The sequence below is a fragment of the Lagenorhynchus albirostris genome, chromosome 13 (genome assembly GCF_949774975.1).
Source record: "Lagenorhynchus albirostris chromosome 13, mLagAlb1.1, whole genome shotgun sequence".
Taxonomy (NCBI): Eukaryota; Metazoa; Chordata; class Mammalia; order Artiodactyla; family Delphinidae; genus Lagenorhynchus; species Lagenorhynchus albirostris.
Window position 1 is genome coordinate 66759587 of NC_083107.1, and position 25977 is coordinate 66785563.

The 25977-nt window shown below is 38.3% G+C and overlaps 1 protein-coding gene across 11 annotated transcripts in view; it reads right to left on the reverse strand.

Annotated features, from left to right (window-relative positions):
• Positions 1–25977, reverse strand: part of CLIP4 (CAP-Gly domain containing linker protein family member 4) — an 82417-nt gene that overhangs the window by 23600 nt on the left and 32840 nt on the right. For all 11 annotated transcript variants that reach the window (XR_009544169.1, XR_009544167.1, XR_009544170.1 and 8 more), the window contains exons 10-15: positions 23989–24078; positions 23015–23158; positions 19336–19470; positions 16119–16242; positions 11484–11548; positions 3734–3806 (exon numbers count right to left, since the gene is read on the reverse strand). Coding sequence is in view for 1 of the 11 variants with exons in the window: in XM_060169626.1 (XP_060025609.1) it covers positions 3734–3806; positions 11484–11548; positions 16119–16242; positions 19336–19470; positions 23015–23158; positions 23989–24078 (631 nt within the window). In the remaining 10 variants the exon portion in view is untranslated. The remainder of the gene's footprint in view (positions 1–3733; positions 3807–11483; positions 11549–16118; positions 16243–19335; positions 19471–23014; positions 23159–23988; positions 24079–25977) is intronic.

Below are 25977 nucleotides of genomic sequence, written 5' to 3' on the forward strand. Positions count from 1 at the left end.
CCGCTCGCCACAACTAGAGAAAGCCTGCATGCAGCAGCAAAGACCCAACGCAGCCAAGAAATAAATTTAAAAAAAAAAAAACAATGTGGCCCTGGCATAAGAATGTACTTTTAAATGACACAGAGAAGATGTTTTAGAAAAATACATGCAATTATTTCATATGTGATAAGAAGTAAAGCTTCAAATCAGTGGGAAAGGAGTGAACATTCTAATTAGGAATGCTGTAAAACCTGGTCATTTATTTGGAAAAGAATATGATTCTTACCACACACTACATATTTTAAAAATCCCCAAGAGATTAAAGAGTTAAATGCATAAATTAAAAAAAAAGAAAGAACTAGGAAAAAATAAAGCTATTCATCTGAACACACACAGACATACATACGTGGGTGGGGAGGGGGAGGCGGACATGCGTTTAAAGAGTATGCCACCTACCATTAGTTCATGTTTTTTCACATATTATCAAATGCCACAAAAATGTTTCATATCACAGCACAGCACAGTCTTTAAAAACACTGCAAAAGTCTCACTGAGTAAAATTATTAAAGAAGAAGAATAAAATTATTATTATTATGGGATATGTTAAGAGGAAAATCTTTCAAAGAGTATATAGAGTATGATTTGTCCAACTTTGCTTAAAAATTCAGATACATGCATTAGAAAAAAGCTGGAGAAGTATATGAGAAAATGCTAACAGTGATAATCTCATCTAGGTGATAAAATTACAGACGATCTTGATCTGCATTTAATTTACTGTAATTTTTTCAAATTTTGTCCAATCTACTTTCATAATCAGAAAAATTTTAAAGAAAGAAATAAGTAATAAATGAACTCGATATCCAAGCCAAAACTTAATAGTTTGGGTAAAGATTTAACATTCCAATAAGAATGATTTGATTCACGTTACGTCAAAGCTCTAAAAGCCCAGGGAAGTGAGAAATTTATAAATTACGCTACACTGGAGAGCGTTGCTTACTCCTTCAAAAACATTAACGGATCACCTATGAAATGGCAGGTCCAGAGCTAGGCTCCAGGAACTTGTGCATAGTAATTTGTAAAACGTTACAGATCCCGCAATAAAGACGGGTACAAAGCAGAAGGCGCACGAAAGAGGGAGAAATCCATCCTCACTCAAGGTCCCAGGGAAGACACTTCAGCGAGGAAGTGACACTTGAACAAATCTGACAGATGAGCAGACAGAGAAGGGAAGCAGACATAGTCATGGGAGCAAAATATATTACGTGTTACTTAAAAAAATTTTTTTTGAACAGCGCAGAGAGTTTAGCAAATTGTCACTTGTGAGGATTTTACCACGAGAGCTAAGTCCAGAGAAACAGGCAGGCCTGTACACGCTATGCCAATGAATCTGGACTTCATTCCGCATCTGAGAATTCAAAAGCTTTACGGGACAGGCAGAAAATGAGAACATGTGACGTGAAATGATGGAACCTGCAGCCAACTGGGTTATATGAGTTCTACCCAAAGACATTCAAATTTGAGCTGGCCAAATACATCATGTGGACAGGTTGGGTTCCACAGAGAGGACCCAATGGAGACTCTCAGGAGATGCACTCTGAAAACACGGGGAGAAGCTAAGTTGGTAATGATGGAGATGAGATGTAGCGACAGGTGAGCTACAGATCCCAGGCTGGATGCAGACGGTGGGAGAGAGGATGCCTGTGCCTACCAGGTGGCAGTGACACCTATGCTAACATCTCAAGCTCCCTGTGTTTATTACCCCCATGCTTGGTATTAGATATACTAAGAATTCTGAAGACAGAAGAATTGCTTCCAACACCCCCTCCATCATTTTTTCCTCGGAATGAAGGTGTTCATCCCCACCACCTCAATAAGCCAACTGGAGAAGCACATCTGCTCTTTCTCAAAAACGGCGCAGCCGGCTGCTGCTTCCCTTTCCTCAGCCCTCTTTTGCAAACATGCCCTTTGCCCCAATTCCTTCCAGTTTCTTACGCAGGGATTTTCATTATCTCTGACTATATTTTCCATGTTTCTTCTGGAAGTATCTTTTATTTCCATATGAATAGACAAGAAAATGGCACAGGGTTTGATAAATGTCAATAAACTCATTTCTTCAACCCACATTCTTCAGAATACATCATGCTTCCAGATTAAAAACAGCACAATATACAATCAACTCTGTCACTTCAGCAGAAGGTCATCCAATCACTACAATGTTTCCTATCCCTGAGATCAGGGACAGGTTTCCTAGGACCTAAAGTCTAAACACCTAATGTCTTTCTTTTGTTTCGTATAACACTGATCACCAAACATCTGGTCACATATTGTTTAAGTTAAAACTAAATAAGTTTTAAATTGATTATATATCCTCAATAAGAATATGTTTATTTTTTTAAAACAGGTACTAGAGTCAATCTGTAGAAGTATCAGTAAAGCTTCATTTATTTTTATTTTCAAAGAAAACCAACAGAAGTACTGATATTTTCTTCTCATGTCAACAGATCATCTTGTACATATCCATACCTGCTGTATAATTCCCACGGTTCAGATTTCTCTCTCCTTCCCTTGCTTCTCTGTATCATGTTCTTCCCCTCACCAACATCTTGACACTGATTCTGATACCTTTCCCCCTTCAAAATCCTTTATATCCCGCTTGCCTCTTCTTAGTAATTTCTTCCATTCTGCCTAAGAACTCTTGAATATCTTCAATAAACTGGAGCATAAAGTTATTGCCCTTAAACTCTTGCAGCTACTCAAGTGAGGAGACCAATTTTAAAATCTCAGAATTGGTAGAGGTTTTGAGGAAGGGAAAAAAACAAAACAAAACCCACCCAACTCTGCTAAACAGTACCCAACAGTGCCTCAGGACCCGTCAGGGTTCTCAAGTGAAACCTCAGATCTTGGCGAGGCCTTCCAATAACTTCATGCCAGATTATTATATAAACGACCTGCCTGTTGCTCATGTGATCGTCAAGTCCTCTTGTGTGGGCTATGATTCCTAGTGGCTTCAAGGGCCCCACAACTAGTGCACTTACCTACTGAGCTAGACGTTTTTCCCCCAGGGCATTGTTCATAGATTAACTGGAAGGATTTAAAATTAAAAAACAAAAACAAACAAACAAAAAAACACCTCCTTAACCTAATCAGCCTAGAAGAGCCTCATATTCCTCAAAAGGTTAAGAAGTTCCTAAACGTCTCAGAAAACTATCAGGGGGAGTAAACTGGGTCTGAGGTCTATAAATAGCAATATAAATGAAAAAGAGAAAAGGAGATTCTCTCTACAAAGAAACAACAACAACGAAAAAGGGAGCAGTATATTCTACAAGAGGAAGTAGGAGTATTTTTTAAAATAATAATAAGATGACCTGATGCAAATAGGCCTGACATTCCTTTTATGGACTTCCCAAAATATTAAATCAATTCTCTGACTAATCAAGTAAACAGAGTTTAAAATCAGTCCACCCTATTCAATGATAATACAGAATGTAAATTCCTCCAACTTTTATTAACAGTACTAAACCTCTTTGAAAATATATTCCGTATACTACTTTTAGTCACTGGTGACATTTTTAATTGAGCTTGCAAAGGAGGGAGGAAGAACTCTTCTCACTGACACACTCATCACACCTTTCCTCCTAAGTGTTAAAATGCTACCACGCAATGTAAAAGATACAAAATCCCACTTTTATTTCTTCACAGAATCCTGTCATGTTCATCCTGAAAGGCGTTTTTTCTAAATCTTCTTAATACTCACTTGGCAAAAGCATTTCTTCTGTTAATCTCTTTCTGGGAAGAAGCAGAAGTTGTACTGAAACTTCTCCTAAAACCTAAATATGAAAGTTAAGGTCAGATGAGGAAAACTAAATCACAAATTCACAGTCCTTGTTAAAAGTTATCTTTTATCATTTCTTCTACAGACGTTCTATTCTACCAAGTGTTTCTTTGGAAACAGAAAGCAAAGAAAATAAGTGCATGTAGATTGTAACAGTTTAGACTTCTTGACGATTGTTACCTCACCTTCCTCATCAAACTATGCACTACATGAATAAGTTAAGATCATGACATTACTTTTGGAGGTTTTTATTATAAACTTTCCTGAAAACCAAATGAAATCGAATTATACATTGATAAAGCTTAATCTTTTTACTCTCCAATATTATAATCTTGATAAATCGTATTAAAAAATAAAAGGATAAAAATGGTTTAAAAAAACACTATCACTAAATATACCCCATTTATAAAATTCTGAACAATGAATTTCAGAGCTTATGATTGTTGCCATCCCCAAATGACAGAGTTATTTTTTAACAGAGTTAAAAAAAAAAGAAAAAGACTTCACAAAAGGTAAAGTTTTTAAAAGATGCTTTTAAAAAAGAATGGGATTTCCAGTTCTGGCAGTTACGGCACACCAGATGTGCTGCGTCAATCTCCTGAATGAAGCAAGTATAATTTAAAACAACTATAATTTTTTAAAAAAAAATACTGTTGACCTCATACAAGTGGCACAATTCCAAAGAGGCCAAAAACCAAAAAGAGAAACCATGGAAGGTTTCCCCCAAAGCAACCTAACCACCTTGTACCCCAGGACTACACTGCCCTCCAGAGAAGCTGGGGCCTGCCAAGATGGGGTCCTAACAAAAGTGAGGGTCCCGAGCAGCTCATCCTCAGTGTCAAGTCAAGTGAGAAACAAAATGAAGCACCACTCAGATGAACACAAAGGAAAGCAGCTTGTGCAACCCCACTGTGCAGAAAGCAAAATGTTCTCCCCTCCAGATCTGTGATCGTTAGCCAAATTCATTTTATCTGTGTAATATAAAGACGACGACAACAACATTGCAGAGAACGTAAACTACAGTTGGCAGTGCCTCTAGGCAACTGGCAGAAGTAAACACAGGCATCCCTCAGAGAGATTGCAGGGTCGGTTCCAGACCACAATAATGAAGCAAATATCTCAACAAAACGAGTCACAAATTTTTTGGTTTCCCAGGGCATCTAGAAGTTGTTTACACTATACTGTACTCTATTAAGTGTGCGGTAGCATTATGTACAAAAGAAAAAAAATACACATACCTTAATTTAAAAATACCTTATTGCTAAAAACTGCTATCCATCATCTGAGCTTTCGGTGTCACAATCTTTTTGCTGGTGGAGGGTCCTGACTGATCAGGGTGGTGCTTGCTGAAAACTGGGGTGTCTATGGCAACTTCTTAAAACATGACAGCAGTGAAGTGTGCCACATCGACTGACTCTTTCTTTCACAAATGATTTCTCGATGTAGCACGCGATGCTGTTTGATAGCATTTTACCCACGGTAGAACTTCTTTCAAAATTGGAGTCAGTCCTCTCAAAGCCCGCAGCTGCTGTATCAACCAAGTTTATGTAATGCTCTAAATCCTTTATTGTCATTTCAACAATCTTCACAGCATCTTCACCAGGAGTAGATTTCATCTCAAGAAACCACTTTCCTCGTTCATCCATGAGAAGCAATACCTCATCTGTTCAAGTTTTACGATGAGATTGCAGCAATTCAGCCACACCTTCAGGCTCCATTTCTAATTCTAGCTCTCTTGCTATTTCTACCACATCTGCAGGTACTTCCTCCACCGAAGTTGTGAACCCCTCAGAGTCGTCCATGAGGGCTGGAATCAACGTCTTCCAAACTCCCATTAACGTTGATATTTTGACCTCTTCCCATGAATCACGAATATTCTTAATGGCACCTAGAATGGTGAATCCTTTTCAGGTGCAATGAACTGTGCCCAGATCCATCAGAAGAATCACTGTCTATAGTAGCCATAACCTTACGAAATGTATTTCTTAAATACTAAGAGTTGGAAGTCTCAAAATTACTCCTTGACCCACAGGCTGCAGAATGGATGTTGTGTTAGCAGGCACATAAACAACATTAATCTCATTGTACATCTCCATCAGAGATCTTGGGTGACCAGGTGCATTGTCAATGGTAATATTTGGAAAGGAATCTTTTTTTTTTTTCTGACCAGTAGGTCTCAACAGTGAGCTTAAAATATTCGGTCAGCCATGTTGTAAATATATGTGCTGTCCTCTAGGCTTTATTGTTCCATTTACAGAGCACTGGCAGAGTAGATATAACATAATTCTTTTTTATTAATAAATTTATTTAGTATTTTTTAAATTTACTTTTGGCTGTGTTGGGTCTTTGTTGCTGCATGCGGTTTTTCTCTAGTTGCAGCGTGCGAGCTTCTCGTTGCGGTGGCTTCTCTTTTTGCGCAGCACGGGCTCTAGGCACACAGGCTTCAGTAGTTGTGGCATGTGGACTCAGTACTTGTGGCTCCCGGGCTCTAGAGCGCAGGCTCAGTAGTTGTGGCCCATGGGCTTAGTAGCTCTGCGGCATGTGGGATCTTCCCGGACCAGGGCTAGAACCCATGTCCCCTGCATTGGCAGGCGGATTCTCAACCACTGCGCCACCAGAGAAGTCCCAATGTAACATAATTCTTAAGGGCCCTAGGATTTTCAGAATGGTCAATGAGCACTGGCTTCAACTTAAAGTTACCAGCTGCATTAGCCACTAACAAGAAAGTCAGCCTCTCCTTTGAAGCCTCACACTGACTTCCCTTCTCTAGCGATGGGCGTCCTAGAAGGCATCTTCTTCTAGTGGAAGGCTGTATCATCTACACTGAGAACCCATTGTGTAGTGGTGCCATCTTCATTAATGACCTTAGCTAGATCTTCTGGATAACTTGCTGCAGCTTCTACACCAGCACTTGCTGCTTCACCCTGCACTCTGAGGTTATGGAGACGGCTTCTTTCCTCATATATCATGAACAAACCTCTGCTGGCTTCAAACCTTTTCTTCTGCAGCTTCCTCACCTCTCTCAGCCTTCATAGCATTGAAGAAAGTTAGGGCCTTGCTCTGGATTTGGCTTCAGGGAATTCTGTGGCTGGTTTGATCTTCTGTCCAGACCATAAAAACTCTCTCTGGATCAGCAATAAGGCTGTTTCTTACCATTTGTGCATTCGCCAGAGTGGCACTTTTGATTTCCTTCAAGAACCTTTCCTTTGCAGTCACACATGGCTAACTGTTTGGTACAAGAGGCCTAGCTTTTGACCTGTCTCTGCTTTTGACATGCCTTCCTCACTAAGCGTAATCATTTCTAGTTTTTGATTTAAAGTGAGAGACATGTAACTTTTCCTTTCACTCAGAGGCCATTGTAGGGTTATTAATTGGCCTACTTTCAAGATTTTTGAGTTTCAGGGAATAGGGAGGCCCAAGGAGAGGGAAAGAGATGGGGTAATAGCCAGTTGGTGGAGCAGTAAGAACATACACATTTATCGATTAAGTCTGTCATTTTATATGGATGCGGTTCATAGCACCCCAAAACAATTACAATACTAACATCAAAGACTACCGATCACAGATACACCATAACAAATATAATAATAACGGAAAAGTTTGAAATATTGTGAGAATTACTGAAATGTGACCCAGAGACATAAAGTGAGCAAATGCTGTTGGAAAAATGGCGCCAACAGACTTGCTCAATGAAGGTTGCCACAAACCTTCAATTTGTAAAAAATGTAGTATCTGAGAAGCAAAAAAAAGCAAAGCACAACGAAACAAGATATGCCTGTATAATCTTCTCAAGAGGCATCAACCCAGGCTTAAAAGAATTCCCATACATTAAATTCTAAGTAAAATAAGCATTTCACAACAATAAATAACAAAATTCACAAGGAAAGAAGGTGCCACAAGTTAGGCTCGACAGAAACAGACGGCAGAATCAGACTCACAAAGACTTCAGATATTGAATTATTAATCATAAAAAGTAACAATATTTAAAATGTTTAATAGCATAAAAGAAAAACTTGAAAATGTGGGGAAAGAATAAGTGACAATAAGTAACAACCAAACAGACTTGCAAAAAGAAAAAAAATGAAAAATCTGTAATTAAAAAACTTCGCGGCTGAATTAGGCAGTAGAATAAACATAGCAGAAGAAAGAATCAAGAAACAGAAAGGTAACTCTGAAGATATCCAGAATGCAGTCCAGAGAGACAAAGTTGCGAAAAATATGAACGAGGCATGGGAAAGTGAAAATGTGGACTATACTACTCGTCAGAATTTTGGAAGGAGATAATAAAGACCATGAAGGAAGAAATATTTTCAGTATATGGGCAAGAATTTTACAGAATTAATCAAAGATACTAATTCCTAGATCCAGGAAGACCCAAGATGCCAAACAGAATAAACGAAGGGAAATCTCCACCTAGACATAATCATAGCAAAACTGTACAACACAAAGGAAATAGAGAAGATCTTTAAAAGCAGTCAAAAAGCAAAGATACACCACCTACAATGGTATGGATTAAGGAGACTGATAGGTGATTTCTCAAAAATTTGACAGAAGACAGAAAGCAGAAGAATTATATTGTCAGTGGGCAGGGAGAAAACAGCTTTCAAACTATAATTAAAATTGCACCAATTTTTACTTTTACTCAGTAAAACTATCATTAGAAAAGACAGACAAAAACTGAGTTTCCTACCAATAGACCCTTTCTAAAAAAATATTTAAGAATATAGATGAGGTAGAAACAAAATTATTTCAAGTGTAAGTTCTAAGGATTAATGCCGAAAGATATCGGTAAATATTGACATGCATGAGCAAATTAAATAAATATCAATTATATAAAAACTATTATAATAATGTGAAATTTGTGAGGGAAACAAAATAGAAACTCAGTTTCTAAGGACTTCCTATTATTTGAGAAAGAGTAAACATAATGATTAACTTTAGGCTTTGCTAAGTATGTATGTCAAAGTACCTAATTACTAAGAAGCATATTCATAGAATGTAATTTTTATACAAGTAAAAAATTAAATGGAAAAAAGAGGGGGTAGCAATATAGCCAGAATGAAGTCAAGAAAGAAAAACATTTAAGTACAAAAAAGTTGAAAAATTAGAAAACAAATAAATAACAAATAAATCCAAATATATTACTAACTACAATGAATGCAAATAGGTGAAACTCAGATTAAAAAACAAAGGTTGTCTTTTTCTAAAAAAAGTAAAATCCAGTTATATTCTATTTACAAGATATTCCAGGGGCTTCCCTGGTGGTGCAGTGGTTGAGAGTCCGCCTGCCGATGCAGGGGACACAGGTTTGTGCCCTGGTCCGGGAAGACCCCACATGCCGCGGAGCGGCTAGGCCCGTGAGCCATGGCTGCTGAGCCTGCGCGTCCGGAGCCTGTGCTCCGCAATGGGAGAGGCCACAACAGTGAGAGGCCCGCGTACCGCAAAAAAGAAATAATAATAATGATAATAGAAGATATTCCAAAGACATGAGAACATAGAAAGATTAAGGCAATGGCTAGAAAAAGATTTTTTAGGCAAGTACTTAACCACAAGAAGGCTGATACAAGGTAAAAAGAATTACTATAAAGCAATACCACTTACATTAACACCAAAAAAAAAAAAGAAACAGGTAGGTATAAATCTAATAAAACATGTATAGAATCTATATTAGGAAAATTATAAAACTCTGATGAAAGAAATCAAAGATCTAAATAAATGGACAAGCACTCCATGTTCATGGATAGGAAAATTCAATACTGTTAAGACATCAGTTCTTCCCAATTTCATCTATACATTCAATGTAATCCCAATCAAAATACAGCAAATTATTTTGCAGACATCAATAAACACATTGTAAAGTTTATATAGAAAGGCAAAAAGCCCAGATAAACCAGCACTACATTGAGGGAGAAGATCAAAGTCCACTACTAAACTTGAAGAATTTCTATACGGCTGCAGTAATCAATACAGTTTGGTATTAGCAAAAGAAAAAGACAAATAGATCAACAGAACAGAATAGAGAGCCCAGAGATAGACCCACACTAACACAGTCAACTGATCTTTGACAAAAGAGCAAAGGCAATTCAATGGAGAAAGGATAGCCTTTCCAACAAATATGGTGGAACAACTAAACATTCACATGCAAAATAATGAATCTAGACATCAACTTACACCTTTCACAAGAAATAACTCAATGAATCATAGATATAAATGTAAAACACAAAACTACAGAACTTCTAGGAGATAACATAGGAGAAAATCACAGTACCCTTGGGTTTGGTGGTGACATTTTTGATACAACATCAAAAGCACAAGTCATGAAAGAAAAAATTGATAACTTGGACTTCATTAAAATTAAAAACTTCCACTCTGTGATAGACACTGTTAAGACAATGAAAAGACAAGTCACAAAACATGCAAAAGCATAATGGCTTGCTATTTTGACAACCTAAAAATTAAAAACTCCTGCTCATCAAAACATGCCAAAAAAGGAAGGGGAGGGGGTGGCAAAAGACAAGTCAAAAACTGGGAAAGATATTTGCAACAAACAAAACTGACAAAATATTAGTGTCCAAAATATATAAAGAAACCTACAAATTAATAAGAAAAAAACAAACAAACCAAAAGAAAAATGGGCAGTAGACGTGAATAGGAACATCGTAGAAGAGGAAATGTATGTGGTCCATAAACATGGCAACAGGCCCAACCTCATCTGTAATCTGAAAAATGCAAACTAAAACCACAAGGAAATACCATTTACACCCATCAGATGGGCAAACAAGACTACTGTTGGTGAGGTGAGGAGTGACAGAGACGCTCATCCACTGCCCATGTGAACAGTTTGGCATACCCAGGAAGACTGAAGATATGGGTATCCCATGCCTGGCAATCCTGGAGAAACGTTTGCAAATGTGCACAACGGCATAGTTTCTAATAGTTAAAAACAGGATATAACCCAAATATCCATCAAATATAAAATGAATAATGTATTTTAATGGAACACTAAATAACACAGCAAACAACAATCAAAACTAAACTTGAGGACACGGGGAGGGGGAAGAGTAAGCTAGGACAAAGGGAGAGAGTGGCATTGACATATATACACTACCAAATGTAAAATAGATAGCTAGTGGGACACAGCCACATAGCACAGGGAGATCAGCTCGGTGCTCTGTGACCATCTGGAGGGGTGGGATAGGGAGGGTGGGAGGGAGACGCAAGAGGGAAGAGATACGGGGATATATGTATATGTATAGCTGATTCACTTTGTTATACAGCAGCAACTATCACAACAATGTAAAGCAATTATACTCCAATAAAGATGTTAAAAAAAAACTAAACATATATTATTTATTGACATATCTATGGGGGATAGACATAAAGAAAATCAAGGGAATAATTAACATAAAATTCAAGATGCACAACCTGAAGACAGAGTATACGAAAACGGAGGCAGGTGAGACTCAGGGGATACTCAGGGGTTTCTATAGGACATACAGGTAATCATCATCTTTGGCTATGGGGTGGGTAACAGATGTTGTTTATGATTACACAAACTATACAAATATATTTCATATACTCTTTTGTATACATATATACTTTACAATAAAAATTTTTCATTGAATAAAAGCAAAGAAATAATTATTAGGAACATAAAACTGTGTAATCTTACCAGGATATGAATGATTCTGTTTATTTGAAGAAATTTCTGAAAGAGTATCCAGGGAATCTGTTACTCTGTGAATAAAACAAGTAATGCAAACCTCATTAGAAGTAGCTGGTCTTCAGATTTAAGACTGGTGCTTAACTGAGGATTTCACACCAATGGTTCTTTCTTATTTCACTCGTTCGACAAGCATTTACTAAGCATCTATCATGAGCCAGGGATGAACTTCAATCTAGCACCACAGACAGGCAATATAAGCATAGTAAGTACAGAGAAAGTCAACTTCAGGTGACTTCATTTCAAATAGGGGCCTGACTTTGCTTCTTTGGAGCTTTATTTTCAAAGATGAAACTAAAAAATGTGAAAATTTTATTTTATGTGAAATTTAACAAACGTTACGTTATAACTGTAAAAACACCACATTTTTACATTGAAAAAACATCAGCTGAGTTTGTGTATATATGTGATTTTTCTGATAAAACTGGCTAATACGATTCAACAATGTTTTATTTTGTACTTGACTCTAAGCACAATCATAAAGGTCACGTTCACTATAGGTCTATTTCTTTGATACTCAAATCATTCTTTATTTTTAAAAAGCCAATCCTATAACAGTCTCATTTTCTTCCAATTGTTTACTGACCTAAATCTGCAGTCTTTATTCTATCAATCACTTGCATCAGCACACTTTGTTACCATAAAGAAATCCTGCAACTCTTACAATATTTGCAATTTCATCTTGCAATTCACATGCATCATTTTCACAAGATACATAACATACAGCAATCAATGAGAGACTAATGAATGCAAAGAATATGACTTGATGAAGAGGACAGATACTTGAATTAAGCTGTGATGGAGAGTTGAGAACTTAATTCTAAAAGTGATCAGTTCATTAGTAATAAGCATGTAATGGTACGAACTGAGAATAAGAAAATTAATGCTATGCTGATAAAAACCACTTGAGTAAAAAATAGACAGAGAGAGAGAGAGAAAGATTAGATCCAGTCAGTGTCTTAGAATTTCTCTAAAGTAATATTGGTTGATATGTAAGTTAATAGAAGAAAAAGCATTAACTAGATGATACTTGGGTGATAGTAGAAAACCATTCAAGCAGAGGAAAGTACCATGTGCATTCTGGGACAGGAGGCACATTTTTTAATGGAACTATTAAAATAAAAAAATTGTAAACGGCCAGCTACAATCTGGGGAGGAGCGCAATATAAGGTGAGGTTGTGATTGGTCACTATGTGATTGACTGTTCTCTCAGGAGTCCCTAGTTTAAAATTCTTCCTTCTTGAAGATCAGTGTTATCTTTAAAGAGCTCCAAAGCTGGTTTAAATTAGAAACTCCTCAAAATCAGGCACCATGTCTGTTTTATTTACTTATAGAACGCCTAGCACAGCACAAAGTGCTAAAAGACACTTAATAGTATTTGATGATGATGAATGAGACAATCAGAAGATGATAGGAAGACAGCTGGATAGAGAGAGCAGTTCATTTAGAGAGAGCGCCCTGCTTCTTCTAAGATGAGGGGGCTGCTTTTAAATGAATCACCTTAAAGACCAAATAGATGGCAAAAAAAAAAGTAAAAAATGTGTGTTCCATAAACAAAGCAAGAAAAAGAAGGGAGAGAGAAAGAGGCTTCACAACATAACAGAGAAGAAAGCCGTTACAGCATAAAAACACTGAACAAAATTTGATCAATATTTACTGTGCACACAACATGCCAGAATGTGCTCCTTGGGTAATCAAACATGAGACGGAGAACCCCAGTCCTCATGACTAGGAGACAAATAAAACTTAGGAGAGACTGTAGCAATGATCAAAATTCAAAATGTGAAATACAGTTTCTACTGAACTCTTATCACTTTTGCACCACCATAAAGTCAAAAAATGTGTTTATGAAGCAATGTGTTAATGAAGATTTGTTCAAAGTAATATGAGAACCCAGAAGACTGACTGGTGACTCAGTATGGAGTTTATTCCCAAATCAATCATTGATAAGGTATAGGTCCTAAAGAAAGTCACTGGGCCTCTCTTAACCATTATAGGGTAATGGTTAAGAGTACACATTCTGACACTACACTACCTGAGCTCAAATCTCCACTTGGGAGCTGTGTACAACCGCACAACTCACTTAACCTCTCTGTGCCTTACCTTCCCCACCTGTGAAATAGGGATAACTGCAGTACCTGACCCACAGGGTTGCTGCAGAGCAGTAAACAATACATACAGAGTACCTAAAACAGTGCCAGCACGTGTAAGCGCCACTAGCTACTACCTCTTTTTCTTCATTATAAAATGACTACCAAGAAAAACCCCAGCAAACTGCCTAAAAGCAAGGGCTTAGGAAAAAAACAACAGCAAAATAACAAACCTGGGCTGAGTCCAGCTCCACCATTAACTACTGTGCGAGATCAAAATACCCCACCCAAAACATGCCACTCTGGTGCAAAGATTATTTTGAGCTGAAGACATCTGAGAATCAACAAATGCAGGCAGAGGCTTTCTCTGAACTCCCCTTATCTGCCTAAAACAGATCTTCCCAAAAAAGAACTGAATTGTCATAAATCCCCTTCCCAGGAGTTTCAAGCAGAGAAGACTGACTCTCATCACAGGAGAGAACATGAGGAGTTAACACCACACCCCAGACAGACGCTGTCACAGACTATCGTATCCCCCTCCGTTTTCCTAAGGGCCCACTAATCTTTCCTAACATCATCTGCTCCCCCACAAGTGGCCGTTCTCCCCCTCCCTTTCCCCTATTGAGACGGTCTATAAACTCTTCAATCCCACCGCTACTTTGGGCATTCACTGCTTTCTGTGATGCCCCCATGCATGTAAAATTAACATTTAATAAGTGTGCATGATTTTTCTCCTGTTCATCTATCTGTTGTCAGTTTAATTCATAGACAGGACACGTTTTTCATCCCCTACAGTAGCTATAGGACTTTAGCAAAGCTACTGTAACTCTTGTAACTCTTCTTCACCTGCAAAAATAGGGATAATCATATGACCTTATACCTCACTGGGCCTGGGGGAGATTTATGAAGTAACATGGTACAGAGCCCACCACTTACTAAATGCTCAATAACTATTTGTACAGATCCTCCTCAACTTACAACGGGGCTACGTCCCGATAAACCCATCTTAAGTTGAAAATGCATTTAATACACCTAATCTACTGAACATCTTCACCTAGCCTCGCCTACCTTAAATGTGCTCAGAACACTTTCATGAGTCTACAGTTGGGCAAAGTCATCTAACACAAAGCCTATTTTACAATAAAGTGTTGAATGTCTCATATAATTTATTGAATGCTGTACTTCAAGTGAAAAACAGAATGCTTGTATTGGTACAGAAGGGTCGTAAATGTATTGGTTGTTCACCTCGCGACCACGTGGCTGACTGGGAGTTGCTGCTGCCCTGCGCAGCCATCTCGAGGGAATATTGTACTGCACATCGCTAGCTCAGGGAATGATCAAAATTCAAAATGTGAAATACAGTTTCTACTGAATTCTTATCACTTTTGCCCCACCATAAAGTCAAAAAATCGTAAGCTGAACCATTGTAAGTCAGGGACCATCTGTAGTTATTCTTTTCCAGCTCACCTGACCAAATACTTATTAGGATCAAATGAAACAACATTTAATTGAAGGTACTTTGTAAACTGAAAAGCATTATACATTAAATGTTATAAAATCATAAATAATAAGAAAAGAATTATACTAAGTACATCATAGAAGAAGGAAAAGAATACAAAAATTACATGTAATTATTCAATAAGAAAAACAAAGTGAGAAAGAAAATGGATATAAAACCTGTTAAATCTGCCAGGAGGCAGTCACACAGTCTAGTTGGAAGGGAACAAGATGGGACTCCGAGGTTGAGATCATAGATCTATTCTCATGCATGTGACTATACCATACATGTTATTTCCTATTTAAAGATGAGTATCCCATTTCCCATCCACTGAAAAGCATACCCAGCCAACTTCTTTCAGCACATTAAGTCATTTCACACAATAGTACCTGGAATTTCATGAGGACTCACTTCTGCTCAACTTTTTTTTAAAAACCCAGAATGAGCTGGTACAAAAGCGTACTATCTTAAGAAGAAACACCGGGGAGGTATATTATATATAAATCCTTGAAGCTTCACTTCCCCCAAAGATCTACTGCTTATCTATTTTTGAAAACTAAGGAAATCAGAGGAAAAAGCCATTTTGGTTCCATTAGGTTTGTAGGAGAATGAATGGGGTGCCTGCTGGCAGGAAATTTAATGTAGTTAGGATGTGACTGAGGCAATCAGAGAGCATTTTTACTTTTGTTTGCATGACAGATTAAGCTTGCTGCTCTCACTGTTCAGAGCGGCAAACACCACTCCTACTAGCCTACACATACTCACAGGGTTTGCAAATGAGGAATAAAGGAGGTTTTTAAAACTGCAAATCCTCAGCAAAGCAAATTTAGCTTTCCATGAGCCTTCCCTCTGAAGAAGGTGGTTGGTTAACCCCTTGAAAGAAGACATGGGCTACAGTCAGGGCATGTCTTTAATATAAAATTAGGGACTCTAACTATAACCCACTGCACATTACAAAAAGTTCTTGTGAATAGTGTAAATTTCATTGTTTCTCACCTTTGTACCCTGGATGGGGGAGCAAATATTCCATATCTTGGGGAACAACTAAAATACTGCACACCTCCAACTGAACCATCATTCTTGCCATGGGGTTTATCAAGCTCTATCCCGTACCAATATCCTAGAACAAGAACATGGGATTTTAAAAGCATCTGCACTTTATCCAAAACTGTTATGCTATTATACAAACCCAAAGTCTAGATGGTTTAACATTTTCACAAATGACCAAAATCCTCATGACCATTAAGCTTTCACATGATAAAATAATAAAACAAAATTTGAAAAATTTTCAACTAGAAAAACATTTTACAAGCATAATTGCAGAGTTGTACATTAGGGGAGAAAGATAAAACGTACAAACACAAATTTGGCAAGGATTAGCTATTATACCAGTAGTGTATGACCAAAATATATCTAAAAGCTACAATAAGAAACTGTCCTTAACTCGGTAGTCTGGTCTGTTTAACTTGAGAGCAGTGTAGCATGATACCGAGATGTATAAATCATAAAATGAATATGCAATCTTTTCATTTTACTCTTCCAGTATTAGAATACCACAAACAGTTCTGAAATAATTAAATGGGGACAAAAATAATATGGAAAATATGACTAGACTTCATGGTGACTCTTCTTTTTCTTTCATTTTTTCCCTACCCAGGAAGGAAAAAAGTATCATTTTTAACCTAAATGAAAAGATTTAGGTTAGGTTAATAGGAATAATTTTCTAAAAGGCTTTTAAGTATTTAAAAGGGCCCACTCTGAGGAGAGTAATAGGATTTCCTTTTCTAGAGAGCATAAAATTAAAATAGTGAGGTTGCTTTTAGTGTGGCAAATATTAGATAAATGGACATATACTCCTAGAGTAATGGCTCTGGATGAGGGTACCTCCAGTTCAGTTAAAAGTACCTGACAGTCCACTCATTTTTGTATTTAAAAGTAGAATACAATAGTAATTGTATGTGGTCTCTTAGAATCAGTAACAAATAAAAAAATAAGGATACAGATATTGAGAAACTTATGACAAATGACAAAATACAAAAATATTGTTCCCTTCAGATTAATAGTTCAAAGAGTCAATTGTATAACCTCTAAAACGACAATCTAGAAGTTCTTAATATTTTTCCTCTTACGTTCCAAAAGATGATACCTGAGTCCATTCCCGATATTGGAGTTTGAGTTGAAAAGACTAACGTAATACGTGTAATTGCCTTTTATACCTAAACAGTCCTACCCTGAACAGGTACAGAGTGAGGTATACAAACCCACCGCTCAGCCATACTAATGCTCAGTCATCGCATTTCTGAACGTCGCTAACTGGGTTACTCTGGTTGCCGTTGTTATTTCTGAGTGCCACGGTTATAATTTTCCAAGTTTTACTTCCTTCTGCCTTTGATGCTTTCCTATATAATTTTTGCATTTTCCCATTTTAATACACCGTATCACTGCTACATGTTTACCATGTAACTCCTGAAAGTGTGTAGCACACAGCAGGAAGGCATTATGGCAAGTGTTAACAATAGTGACTGCATACTGTCTGGATACTTTCTTTCAGAGGTGGCACTGCTAAACATGCCCTCTGTCAGGTCTAGATCTTATCATCTATAAAAAGCCTAGATATTACCACTGTCCTATAGAACTGATTGATCTAAATTTTGATGCCACAAGAAATACACGCTACTTCTTTCTGAAAGAGCAGAAGGACCTTAATGAAAAATTTCAAACTTTTATATTTGCTTCTTACTTCTCAAATTTCTAAATGCTCTACACTAGGAGTTTAAAAATTAAAATTCAACCTACAACTGCTTCCAAACAAAACAAACTGTTCGAGCCTTGTTTTTTTTTTTTTTTTTTCCGAGCCTTGTTTAATAAAACCAGAGAAAGGAAGCTCAGAAGACATAGTGATTGTGGAAAAATAACCTACCTTTGGGATTCCTAGGTTTTTATTTGAGAACCATATTAAGAACATTCTAACTAATCTCAATTACTAGCTGGTGCCCTAAGAGAGACATGAATTATAAAACATATAGCCCATCTCCAATCCATTAGTAGTTGGACTGCAGTTAAAAATGGTACTAATGAAACAAGAATGTGTTGGGAGACAATTCTCCATGTTTCTACAGGCCTTATGGACAGAGGCACTGACCGTCTTTTCATGGATGTTTGTAGAGAAGATGGCCTTGGGGGATGGAGACAGAGTCTCCCCCGGCACAAAAGACAGGAATGCTTATTGTCTAGTACAAAGGTTCAGATTCCTTAAGCTCGGGGCTCCTCTCCTATAGCATAAACCACTGGGTGTACAGGTGTCACCTGGCCCTCCCTATCTCACCCCCTGGGAACTGGGGCTTAGGAAACAGAAGAGAATGCTGCCACTTTGGCTACCACTATTGCAGAGAGCACTGAGGTCCTCTATCGCTGACCCAGCAGCCTACCATCTTCTGCCAGCATCTATGAAACCATGGCAATCCAACTTGCTAACTTGCAAACAGGGTAAAATCTCAGATCCTTCAGAGTTCTTGACAGAAGGCTACAAACTTTTTTTAAAACATCAATGTTCTAGGTAACCATTTCCTAAAATGCTGCAATGCCACCATGTGTCAAAACAGCATATTGCTATTTAAAAATACAAACATGGTTTTATTCAACCGGCTTCTGTTTGAAATTACAATCAGAAATTACTGAAAATATAAAAGAAAGATAATCTTTACTTCTGGAAACACAATGTGAAGTCTAGATTGGAGTGAGTATATAAATACACAAACATGCATTTTGAAGATCCCACAGTGCGCAAACGTTTTTCATTTTCCTTTGAACCGCTTTGTTTGCTTTTCTCTCCAAGCCACTCTGTTAAAAGCTGTATCAGTAAACGCATTATCCACTCATTTTCAAGACTATGCTTAGCACAAATCTAATCCTCAAATGTTTTCTCTGTTATTTAGCACACTTGGCAATCAGTGAGAGTAAAACTGGAGAGTAACGACTAACTTTAACTTTAGACAATTTAAAACACAAATGGCAAGAAAAATTCATTAGTAACCATCAACCTGAGTAAAAACAGTCTGCATCTGAATCAATGTTTTCCATTTTCTGTGCCACAGCCACCACCCACAAGAACTATGAATCAAGAATTCTCTATAAGTTTTATTTACATGTAAAATTTTGAACCGTTTGTTATCTAAAGAATTCAAGTTGAGCAAAGACCATACAGATGAGTTACCTGGAGCGAAGTTTGTTGTCCCAAAGAACTTAACGGTACCAATTCTCTGGCCCACCACCAACACCCTGTCTCCAAGGCGGAGTTCTCCTTCGCAGCGTGCATTACTTGCTACAGATGTTGCTGAGGAATTCAAACCTGTTTCGGGTTGGTTGGGGAAGGGGATGGGGCAGGAAAAGAGAAAAAACAAAGGGAAACTCAGAAAGCACATAAGCCAAAAAACTACCATTTATTCTCACCAGTCTAGTTAGTTGGAGATTTCAACATATGCTGCCTTTCCTTATACACAGCATCTAAGCTGTGTTTCTCACATGTGAAGTAAAGCTACTCAAAAGAAATCTGAAGCGTTTCCTGAGACAATCATTGCCACAGGGACTTACACTTGATTCCTGGTGAAGTACCAGCTTTATCCGACTTCCTGGTGGCACTCTCTACTAGAACAGAGGCCAGCACACCTGTTCTGACTACAGGGCTGCATAGTAAATATTTTAGGCTTTCCAAGCCATACTACTCTGCACAGCTACTCAACTCTGCAGTCACAGCACAAAAGCAGACAGACAAAGTGGGCACAACATGTTCCAATACAACTTTATTTACAAAAGTAGGTGGTAGGTTGGATTTGCCCCATGGGCTATAGTCCACCCATCCCTATTCTAGTAAAATGCTAGAATCACAGTAGTTCAGTGGGACTCAGTGTAAATGATACATACATAAATGTAATTTAAAAGTGAAATTGCTGTAAGAATCCAATTACCCCAAATTGATTTCCTTATTAGAAACAAAAGCACTCCCTGCCCAGACCTCGATTCAAACCTAAAGCCTGCAACTCCCGCTACTGAACATCAGAAGTCCTGGAGAAACACTGCCTTGAAAGCTGTTCAATTATAACAGAGAAGAGGTGGGCCCCTGAGGCTTCTCCCATCAGTCCATGAGCAGATTTGAGTGGCTGTCATCTAAGAAGGCCTAGGGAACCCTGCATGAGGGTGCGCGATAGAGGGTAAGTCAGACTGTTAACAGGGAGAAACTAAAAACATGGTAACAAATGAGGAACACAAACTCAGGGAGAAGGAAGGTCTGGAGCAAGTGTACATTAAGAAGTCCTTGGCCCTCAAAATAACTAACATTTCCCAAGCACTTCACGGTTTACAAAGCGCTTTTCATGAGAATTATAATCATAGGTAAGAAACAAACTCAGGAATTAATGAAGACATGGTGTTCACAGGAGTCAGTGGCACACCTGACTTAAAACCCTGACCCTGTGACCAGAAACTCTCACGTCTGTCCCCACACTGCCTGCAGACAATGGACCAAGGACAGAGAGTTCAACGTGGACTACAGTGGGGCTGAGCCCACAGACGTCCTCCCCAACCTCTCCCATCCCCCAATCTCTTCTCTCTGCTCCTCTTTCTCCTTAATCCTCTGTCCTTAGCTTCCCTTAAATGTCCACCCTCTGCAGTCCACATCTACCCCAAATGCAAACCGACAGAGAAAGCGGAATATCCACTCACTCTAGCAATACTTTCTTAAGAAAACATCTCTGGGGTTCGGAACTTTCTCTCACACATCTCCCTCCCCTTTTAAAAGGACCTCCTTCTCACGCTAATTGATAACTCTCTTCATCTCTACTATTATTTAGGTCCACAAACCCCTCAAACTTATAAAAAGAAAAAAAGGTTAAGTATGTAGGCACTATAGAACTATACCCTTATATAAAGGGTAAAAAAGATAATTCCATACCCACACATAAATTTTAAAATCAAGTCAATGTCAAAAGCCCAAATTCCAAATGAAGAGGGCCTTAAAATGTAAATAAAATGAGGACAAACGGGATTGCTACACCACTGCATCTTTTCACCTCTGTTCCTCACAGCATTAAAGAGAAACTGGTTTCAAGGGAAGAGGAATCTATTCAGAAAATAAATATTCAAGCAAAGTTTCCAGGTTCTCCACTTGTAGGGCCTCAACTTTTAACTTTATTATATCAGTGTTACTACTGAGGGTTTGGGGTTTTTTCCCCCATACAATAAAGTATCTTACAGAGAAAAAGAAATCCTGTCATTAACATTTTCTACAATAAAATATTGGTTCAGTACAAGTATTAAATGTATTAGAAAAAGAATCTAGTAATTACTATGAGGCTCATTAAAAATAAGTTATGGGCTTCCCTGGTGGCGCAGTGGTTAAGAGTCTGTCTGCCAATGCAGGGGACACAGGTTCAAGCCCTGGTCCGGGAGGATCCCACATGCGGCAGAGAAGCTAAGCCCGTGTGCCACAGCTACTAAGCCTGTGAGCCACAACTACTGAGCCTGCGCGCCACAACTACTGAAGTCCCCGCGCCTAGAGCCCATGCTCTGCAACAAGAAGCCACCTCAATGAGAAGCCCGCACACCACAATGAAGAGCAGCCCCCGCTCGCCGCAACTAGAGAAAGCCCGTGCGCAGCAACGAAGACCCAACACAGCCAAAAATAAATAAATAAAACAATTTTTTTAAATAAATAAAATATAAGTTATGCCAAAGTGGCTTCATTTTCTTTCTATGCAGGTAAATAACTGAACTGCAGTAAATTCAATATATATGTTGATTTCAACAAGAAAACGTGTTTTATATACCCTTACACATAACTGAAGAAATGTGGACTGAATGGGATCATGCAGGCTTCACGGCAAGTTAAAAAGGTAATCACTGTCAACCTCTCCTACACAGTTTTAAACAATGGCTTGGCTAAAAATAGAGAAAGCATGCTTTTTAAATAAGAAGATAACACAAAAGTGTGTGAAAAAGCTATACACAAGATGTAAAAAACAAAATTCAGAGGGATAAAAATTCAAACATTAAATTAAATGAAAATCAATGTCAAGTCCTATGTCAAGCCACAAAACGAAGAGACTTAGCGTAAGGCTCCGTTTGAGCCAATGACATTAGTGTGGTCACCAGAACTGCATGAGTAGCCTCAGACTGGACTTGTACCGAGAGGCAGTGGTTCAGCTCTCTACCAGCAGGCTGCAAAGTGTCTGGGGACCCTACAGCATGAAGAAGAGCTGAAGGTACTTGAGACAGAGGCGGACTCTGGTAGCAGCGAAGCATCAGATAGACCTGCGGGTGAAGCCCAGGTGTGCACTTAGAAACTGCCACTGTGCACCAATGCCTAACCTCCCTAAGCCTCGGTTTCCTCATTCATAAATTGAAGATGATCATAATAGTACCTACTCCATAGGTTTATTTTGAGAATTAAATGAACTAAGGTATGTAAAATTCCTTTAATAGTACCTGAAATAGTAAATAACATGTATTGACATGTCAGTTATTATTATTAGGTTTAGATTAGAAAAGAGGTAAGTAAAGAAAGAGAACAGACCGTATGGTTTCCGAGTATCTGAAGATCTATCATAAAGTTCTAATACGAACCTTACAGGGGCTAGAGTCCATAGATACATGAGGAAGAGAAGAAGTCAATCCAGACAAGGAAAAATGGTAGGAGCACGAGGGAAAGGCACAGAGATGCAGAGTGTGCTGACGAAGGGGAGGGAGGTGGGGGGCTGGGGGGAGACAGGGAAGGAACAAGTAGTTCAACCTGACTGAAGTAAAGGGTTCCTTCTACACATTTAAGAAGAGCAAATCTACTTACAAACAAACCAAGATAAAAAACACCAAGAAAGCCTGGTTGAAAAAGCCATAGATACCGGCACTGGCTCTAGATGAGACAGAAGGGCTTTTGCTCATTGTTTTCTTGTTATTGCCACTTGCATTCAGTGTCTTGGAGTGACTCTGCTTGTGCTCCAAAGAAGATGTAGAGGAGGAGCTGCTGACGGATGCAAGCAGGGTAACTAAAACGGTACAGGAAAAGAACACATCAGAGGGTGGGAAATAAGAAGTCAACCAATGAGATGCTTTTCCAGGTAAATCCTTCTGAAACTCTCCACTTAGCTTTCTCAGTTGTGGATTAACTAGTGTTGAATTAAATGCCTGATTTCATCAAAATAGACTGTAGTTCACACATACAAGATTTTACAGCCCAAGCAGTTTTAAGGATGCAAAGGACCCACACTATATGACGGCAATCTCATACAGGGGAGCGCTGTCACGTCACTAATTAGACCAACTACCTATCCTAACCACCGCTGTCTCTCACCTCTCACTTAAGGTGAGTTAGTAGAATCACACCTTATTTATATAAAAAACACACTAATGTGTTTTTAAGGTAACAAAAGCTTAATATTAAAATGTTCTGAGTTAACCTGAAGGCAAGCAGGAATACTCTTGAATTTTCTATTTGTGCTCTATTCACGCAATGATTTGACAGCTAAAGGCAACTTTAAATGCTGTTATCAAGACATCTACACTATGGAATTTCCTTTTATTCTCTTAATCTAGTCCAGTAATTCTCTAATTTAAGTGTACATAAGAATCACAATACAGGATTTTATACAAAAAAAATATGTGTGTGTGTATATAATATATATATATATATATATATATATATACACATACACTTTATTATGAGCTGCTTAGGGGATTTTTAAGGATAAATTTTTACTGTAATGATTCTTCCCTTACAAACTTTAAACTTTAGCCTCATATAAGCTACATCACTATATTATTTTAAAGTTCAATCAGTAAATTAAATTTTGAAAATAGAAGTTATAAATTATATTACCATCTTTCTCTGCTCCAGTTTTCAATTCTTCACCAGGAGGCAATGAAAGTGTTGATTCTGAAGCACTATCTTTTTTTGATGTCATTAATCCTAGAACACAAACAAAACACTTTCAGCAAGAAAGAATTTTCTTTAACGTTAAACAAAAATATGTATTTGCTTTCTTTTCTAAATTTTATTTATTTATTTGGGGCTGCACTGGGTCTTTGTTGCTGCGCGCAGGCTTTCTCTAGTTGTGGCGAGCGGGAGCTACCCTTCGGTGCAGCGCGCGGGCTTCTCATGTTGCGGAGCATGGGTTCTAGGTGCACCGGCTTCAGTAGTTGTGGTTTACATGAGCTCAGTAGTTGTGGTGCACGGTCTTAGTTGCTCCGCGGCATGTGGGATCTTCCTGGACCAGGGCTCGAACCCGTGTCCCCTGCATTGGCAGGCGGATTCTTAACCACTGCACCACCACGGAAGCCCTGTATTTGCTTTTTAAAGTACAGACCTCCGTCATTATCTAAATCTTATCCTCTTCTGAGAACACGCTTGATGATAAATTCACAGACGGCAAGGGCCAACGTTTCATTATTTAAAGGGGAAAGAAAAGAATGTATTCCTAAGCCCATCTGAAAACCCCAATCACTTTCCCCAAATATCACTAAAGTATCTTTTCCACCTATTTAAAAATCCACTAAGGAATTCTAAATAATATAAAGCATTTAAAACACAGCTATCTAAGTGTCTGATACTTAATGCACTCCTTAGTGTGTCTGCACAGTGCTAGCATGTAAAGCAAACCTGATACAGCTATGACGGCTGCACACTTACTAAGGCCTGCAAACAACTCATGATTTCACTGGTGTGTGCAGGCAAATTCATTGTAGCAGACTGTCTATTTAGATAGTAAATTTGCAGTAAAAATTTCTGCAAATCATTATAGCAATTATTCATTTAAGTCAGAGTCAGATAGTAAGAAACCCTGTACTCTCTGAATGACTACCCAACTCTCACTACACCCAACTCCCCCAAAACACTGATTTTAAAAGAGAGCTCATGAATAATACTCTACTTAATAGTAAGACTTCTGTTTCAATTCTACAGAACCAAACTATGTAAATAAGAAACCTAATGGACTCCACCCAGTTTCGAATTCCATCAAGCATCCATTCCAATTCTACTCACTTACAAAGCGTTCTGGGTGAAGAAATGAGCTTGGCACTCTGAGCGTCGCAAACAAAACAAGCCATGGTCCCAGCCCTAAAGGAAGACCTTTGCAATTTGGTGTGGCAGAAAGACATGAATAACCATAATATGAGGAGATGTTTGATATAAGCCCTAGCATAGAGGGAGGAGACAATAATCATGGTTATAAAGGTAAATTAATGCCTCATCAAGAAGATCACATTCCAATATGGGTCTTGAGAGAGACGTCAGATTTCTTCCAGTGAATACTGGAGGTATGATCAGAAAGAACTGAAGGTAGCCATTATGGATGGACAAAAAGAAAAAAAAAAAAACTTAAAGACAGACAGGGTCAGAGAAGGATGAGTAGCTTGGCTGGAATAAAATGGATTTTGGGGGGACACAGGAGAAGTAACCTGGATAGATGGGCCACAGTAAAATCTTAGAGGGTAACGGTGCTGGCAAAGGAACCGGAGCTCTTCAGTAAGGAATGAGCCTCTGATGGGCTTTGGAAAGGAGGACGGGCATGAACAGTCAAAGGTGAATAACATTACCCCAACAGCAAAGTTTAGAAGGAACCAGAGGAGGAGAGACTGGAAGCAGAGGCCAGGAGTGAGGGCCAGAACCACAACAGCAGAAACTGGGTTGGGGGGTGGGGGAGAGAGACTCTGTGAAGTCAACCCACAGAGTAATTTCTTATTTTCAGTTATATTTTTCAGTCCTAAAGTATCCGTTTGAGTCTTTCCTTTTATTTGAAAATTTTGAGATAACTGGAAATTCATATGCAGTTGTAAAAAACAGTATCGGGAGATCTCTTGTACACTT